Genomic DNA, 5,862 nt, shown 5'->3' with positions numbered 1-5,862 from the left:
ATTCCACATATGGGTTTTTGGGTTGTTTTTTCTTTTCCCCCTATGTGACTGGACAAATTGAAACTGACTGTAAGGGGTCTAGAGTCCTATTTTCTCTATTCACACATCTCATTCTTCCAGTTCCCCATCACCTCTCATTTATTATTCACTCAATAAATATTTTTGTAATACCTACTATGGTCCAGGTACATCCTGATGTTGTCAAGATACAGAGCTAGAGATAATGATGAGCAAAGCACATCTTCTTTCCTCTCTTGGAGTTTACTATCTAGTGTGCCCAGACAGTATAATCACAACTGCCAAGGAGAATAAAAAAGGTCAGGAGAGCACAGGAAGGTCTATCTGCCCTGGGACTCAGGAAACAGGCCCAAATAAGGCAATAATGATTGAGCTGAAAACAAAAGTCCTCTGGGACAGGAAGGGAGGTGGATGCTCTTGGCACAGAAAGGCCAGAATGGAAAGCTGGAGGTAGGACTGGGAGACTTCACTGGGAGAATACTCCATATGCATGCCTGTGCAGTTCAGAGAGCTGCCTCTTTTGGTCTCTTCTAGATTTGGGTCCTCAAGTTACAGAAAATGGGCAACAGTTAAGGGGTTTGAAACAGAGATTTGACAAGATTTGAGGGGTGTTTCTGAAAAACTACTTTGGCTAGAGGGTGGGTAAGAAGTTGGGAGGCAGCTAGAGGAGTGAAGGTGGGGGGGTGGCGCAATACAAAGGCTGTGGCTGTAGTATCCATAAGGAGGTAGTGGTGATTTGAATCAGGGTGGTGGTGGAAGATAGAGAATTGGGAGAGTTTCTCAAACTATTTAGGCCCCTGCTTGAAGGCTGGATTGGAGAGGGAGGCGCACAGTCCCACCTGGTGTAAGCGACTGGATTTGGGGGCCATTAAACAAGAGGCGGAGCATAAGAGGAAGACCAGGGGTTTTGGGCGCAGGGGCCGTGCGTGTAAGTAGGTAGGAGAGAGGGAGGTGTGCATGGTAACATAAGGAATGAACAGAAGGTAATCACCTTGTAGCACCTACACTTCCAATCTTTTCAACCAAAGCAGCGACTCAAATTTTTGACTGGGACGCACAGTAAGACATACGTTTTACATAGCCTCTGGTACACAGACAGGCTAGATTAGAAATTCACAAAACAGTGCTTCTCTGTTTTGTGTGTAATGCAGGGGTATTTCCCATATTAGTCCTTAAAACAAAAACAAAACCAGCCATCATGGGCTGGGAGGCAGTGATGACTGCCATGACGGCCGCCATGACGGCAGCGGGTACCATTGTGGCGTCGTCTGCCATGTCCTTTTGTGACGTTGGGTCCTGGTGCAGCTATTAGGACGTTGCAAGTGGTTCCCAGAACAGACCAAGCTGCCGTTTCAGCCTGGAGGGCGGGCAGGCGGCTGCGGCGGCCCAACCCTCCCGCGGCGGCCCTTGGCTCCCCAGGCAGGCATGGCGGCCTCCACTGCCTCGCACCGGCCGATCAAGGGGATACTGAAGAACAAAAGCTCCACTGGTTCCTCAGTGGCTGCCTCTGCCCAGCAGTCGGGAGGGACAATACAGGAGGTCCAGAGAAAAAAGTCCCAGAAATGGGACGAATCCAACATCCTGGCAACACACCGGCCTGCTTATAGAGACTATGACTTCATGAAGATCAACGAGCCCAGCAGCCCCTACTTCAGCCCGCAAGACGATGGAGAAGATCCACTGAATGATTCTGAAGCAAAGGAAGCCATGACCCCAGACAACTTAGCCAAGAAATTCGCCGCCAGTGGTACCTCGGAATTGAACTGCCAGTTGGGAGAGCCGGAGAGTGACGGAGCACACAGCAGCAAGATCCTTTTCGACAAGCAAGAAAAGCAGCGGCAGTTCGAAATGAAAAGGAAACTACACTACAACGAAGGCCTGAACCTCAAGCTGGCTAGACAACTCATCTCCAAAGACCTCCAACATGAGAAAGACAAGGATGACAACGAAGAAACTCTACATGGTGACAATAACGAAGACAACACTGCTGCGGAAGAATCCAGTGAAGTTCCTACAAATGACGAACTGCAATCCCAGGCATTCTGCACCTAGACAACATTTGCTCTGCCCTGCTATCGCTTGCCTTTCCCCATACGAACTGCTAAGAACTACCGAACTGCTCCGAACTGCTCTGAACTGCACTGCTCTGAACTGCTCCGAGCTCTCCGAACTGCTGTTCCAACACTGCTGCTTGCTCTGTCGAGGCCAGGCTTCAAGTACTGAAAATACCTATCGATTAAAAACTGTACCTCCATAATTCAATGGTGAACTTAGAAAATAATACACTAACGGCAAAACGGTTGCTTGGTGTTTTTGTGTGTGGTTCTTTGAAGCAAATACTGGTAGCAATTAAAAAATGCGTAGCCTTTAAAGAACTGTTGGTTACTGTATATGTCATATAGCTTTTTAAATGGCAAAGGGGACTAATTTATATTCACTTATAGATGTACTGGCTTGTTTTTTTGTTTGTTTTCATCCACTGGCTTTTATTAAAAAAAGGTTCTAGTTACAAAATCAAAGTGCAGTACATATAGATTGATTACATAGTCTGATGAATATTCAGGCTGAAAAACATTTGTCTTTAGGGTGATTTGCCTGTTTATTTGGGGAGCAGGAGGTATGTTAAGAGTGATTGTTGCGTTCCTGACCTTAGTACCTTTATTTTCTCTTAATTTTCTTTCAGTACTTAAAAGGAAACTCTCCTTTTTCTTAGCAAAAAGAGTTCTTTTTCGTGAATTACTGGGTTCAAATTGTGCCAGTGCCTATTCAGACTATATCTTGTACACCAAGGTGGGCAGATTACATATCAGTATTTTTAAAAAATCTGTTATCTCAGTACTCCCTTCTCATAAGGGTATTAGCCTCAACCCGTTGTTTCCTCAATCCTCCCAGCAGTTACACACAACCCTTTATGGAGTATCGTGGATTCTCAAGACATTGGGGACCCTTCCTTCTCTCAAATATTCTATCATTTGTTGAAACAGTGTTATTTCTACTTGATCACTATGGTCTATTCACTCTTCTGAGGTGTAGAGAAATAGGAAATGGAATTCAAGTGCCAAGTTTTTACACCTTTTTGGTTTATAGCTTGTTAAGTAACTTGCTATTATTAGTTTATTGTTTGACCTAGTTATCTTTGAGAAAAAAATTGAGCTTTTCTTTTATAACAGATGCCTTTGAATCCAATGACATGATTATAGCTCCTGGACAGAAGTAAGCCCAAAGGTTTTTTGTGTGTGTATTTCCTTTTTTTTTTTAAACTTAAAACTTCATTAAGATAATTGTAGGTTCACATGCAATTATGAGAAGTGATACAGAGAGATCCTAAGTTCTCTTTATCCATCTTCCCTCAATGGTAACTCTTTTAGGGTTCCCAGACCCAATTCCAATGTGGGAGGAGCGACTCCCCCCTTCAAAGCAAGCAATTCTTGCACTACCTGAAGATAGCATCCAATCCCACAGGTTAACGGCAGCTTTCAGTCCCACTCCCATTTCAGACACCACTCACTACCCTAGGTTGTCAACTTTGCTTCTGACCAACCAGCCAATGATTGCTGGTTCCAAGGTTGAAGAATTTTGATTAATTTGCTGGAGCAACTCACAGAACTCAGGGAAATGGTTACATGTGGCAGTTTATTAAAGCATATGATTTGATAGGCAGATGAAGAGATACACAGGGGGAGGTCCTGAACAAAGGAGCTTCTGTTGTCATGGAGCTGGGATCCCGGAGCAGTGGCACATGGAAGCATTCTGGTTCCCAAGCACGAAAGCTCTCAAAAAGAGGACCACAAAACCCTGTCCTCTTGGAGTTTTATGGGAGCTTTATGACATAATCAGGATTGACTAAGTCATTGGCTACTGGCTAATTCAAACTTCAGCCTGTCCCTTACCCCAGGGTCAGGGGGTGGGGCTGAAAGTTTTAAGCCTATAGTGACAAGGGTTTGTTCGCCTGGCAACCAGCCCTTGCCCTTGGGTGGGGTCCCAACATCATTTTCATTAACAGCAAGACACCCATTTCACTTTTATGGCTCTGAAGCATTTTCAGGGAACTGGGGATGAAGTCCAGATATATCTGAGAAATATAATTTGGGCCATTTGGATGAGCACATATATTATTTCTTATAAATCATTATATCCCAGTAACATGTTGCAAAACTATAGCACAGCACCACAACGTGAACATTGACGTTAATACGATCAAGATACAGAACATTCCCTCACCACAAGGATCCCTCATGGTGCCCTTTTGTAGCCACATCTGTTCTCCATCTCTAGAATTTTGTCATTTCAAGAATGTTCTGTCAATGAAATCATATAGTATATAACCTTTCAGGATGTACCACACTTTGTTTATCCAGCCATCCTTTGAAGGACATCTGGACTGGTTCCAGGTTTTGGTATTACAAAAGAAGCTGCTACAAACATTTGTGCACAGGTTTTTGTGTGAACATAAGTTTTCACTTTTCTGGGATCAATGCCCGGGAGTGCACTTGCCGGCTCGTGTGGTGGTGGCAGTTTCTTAAAAAACTGCCAAACTGTTTTCCAGAGTGGCTGTGCCATTCTACCTTCCCACCAGTATATATGAGCATTCCAGTTTCTCTGCATCCTTACCAACATTTGGTATTGTCACTATTTTTAAGTCATTCTTATAAAAGTGTCCCAGTGTCCTTATTTGCATTTCACGAATGGCCAACGATGTTGCACATCTTTTCTTGGGCTTATTCGCCATCTGCGGATCCTCTTCCATAAAATGTCATTTGCCCAGTTTCTAGTTTGATTATCTGCTTTTACTGTTGAGTTTTGAGAGTTCTTTGATTTGCAAATATTTTCTTATAACCTGTACTGTATTATCCTCTTACAGAAACTTATGCTCTGCAAAAGCTTTTAGATTTTATTTATTTGAGAGAGAGCACAAGCAGGGGGAGCACCAGGCAGAAAGAGAGAGAGAGAAGCAGACTCCCTGCTATGCAGAGAGCCCAATGTGGAATCGGATCCCAGGACTCTGGAATCATGACTTGAGCTAAAAGCAGATGCTTAACTGACTGAGTCACCCAGGCACCCCAAAAATTTTTAGTTTTGATGTGATTTGACTTACCAGTTTTTCCTTTTATGCATGGTTCTTTTGGTACCCTAGTCAAATGAAATCCAGAAATATTTTTTTTCCACATTGTAATTTCCTAATTAAGTGACATAGTATTGGGCTGTATAAAAAGTGGACTTTTCTTTTTTTTAACTGTTGCTTTTTAAAAAGATTTTATTTATTTGAGAAGGAGTGAGAGCAAGAGATGTCACAGAGGGGGAAGCAGATTCCCACTGAGGAGGGAGCCGAGGCAGGCTTGATCCCAGGACCCTGAGATCATGACCTGAGCTGAAAATAGATGCTGAACTGACTGAGCCACCTAGGTGCCAATAAAAAATGGACTTTTATTATTTAAATTTAGTTTCCTTTGGTGAAAGGAATCTGAGAATGTTCAGTTCCAGTTTAAACCCTTCATCAGTATCATCTCCTCTAGTAACTTCTGATGTGAGCCTTTGTTTACTCATTTTTCAGTCTGAGATTCAGCAAGGCTGGTTATTTAAAACCTGTGACACATAATGGTATAAATGGTTTGTTAAATAAGAGTAACTTCCCCTTGAAGGTTAAAGCAATTACATGTCCCCCTAGACTTTGAAATTGTTTGCATTTTTCCCTCTACATTAGTACACTAAATAACATGTAATAAGGCACAATAATATAAAAGAATGGTAGTCAAGAGCCACTAAATTGGTCCCTTTAAAATGCAACCTGTAATTTGAAAAACACTGAACTCAAAGGATCTTAATATTTTCAGTTAAAGGATTCTG

General features: G+C 42.8%; 1 protein-coding gene across 1 annotated transcript; it reads left to right on the top strand.

Annotated features, from left to right (window-relative positions):
• Positions 1–1,353: 1,353 nt before the first annotated feature.
• On the top strand, positions 1,354–2,313 carry PPP1R2C (PPP1R2C family member C). Its single transcript, XM_059158281.1, has one exon. It carries the CDS (start codon positions 1,444–1,446, stop codon positions 2,068–2,070), a length of 627 nt encoding a protein of 208 aa, XP_059014264.1. The 5' UTR covers positions 1,354–1,443; the 3' UTR covers positions 2,071–2,313.
• The last annotated feature ends 3,549 nt before the right edge of the window (positions 2,314–5,862 follow it).

The sequence above is a fragment of the Mustela lutreola genome, chromosome X (genome assembly GCF_030435805.1).
Source record: "Mustela lutreola isolate mMusLut2 chromosome X, mMusLut2.pri, whole genome shotgun sequence".
Taxonomy (NCBI): domain Eukaryota; kingdom Metazoa; phylum Chordata; class Mammalia; order Carnivora; family Mustelidae; genus Mustela; species Mustela lutreola.
This window is presented reverse-complemented; position numbering and strand designations above follow the sequence as displayed.

What these genes read in the sequence shown, in the direction of transcription:
- PPP1R2C (XM_059158281.1), top strand. Translation starts at nt 1,444, where the DNA reads ATGGCGGCCTCCACTGCCTCGCACCGGCCGATCAAGGGGATACTGAAG.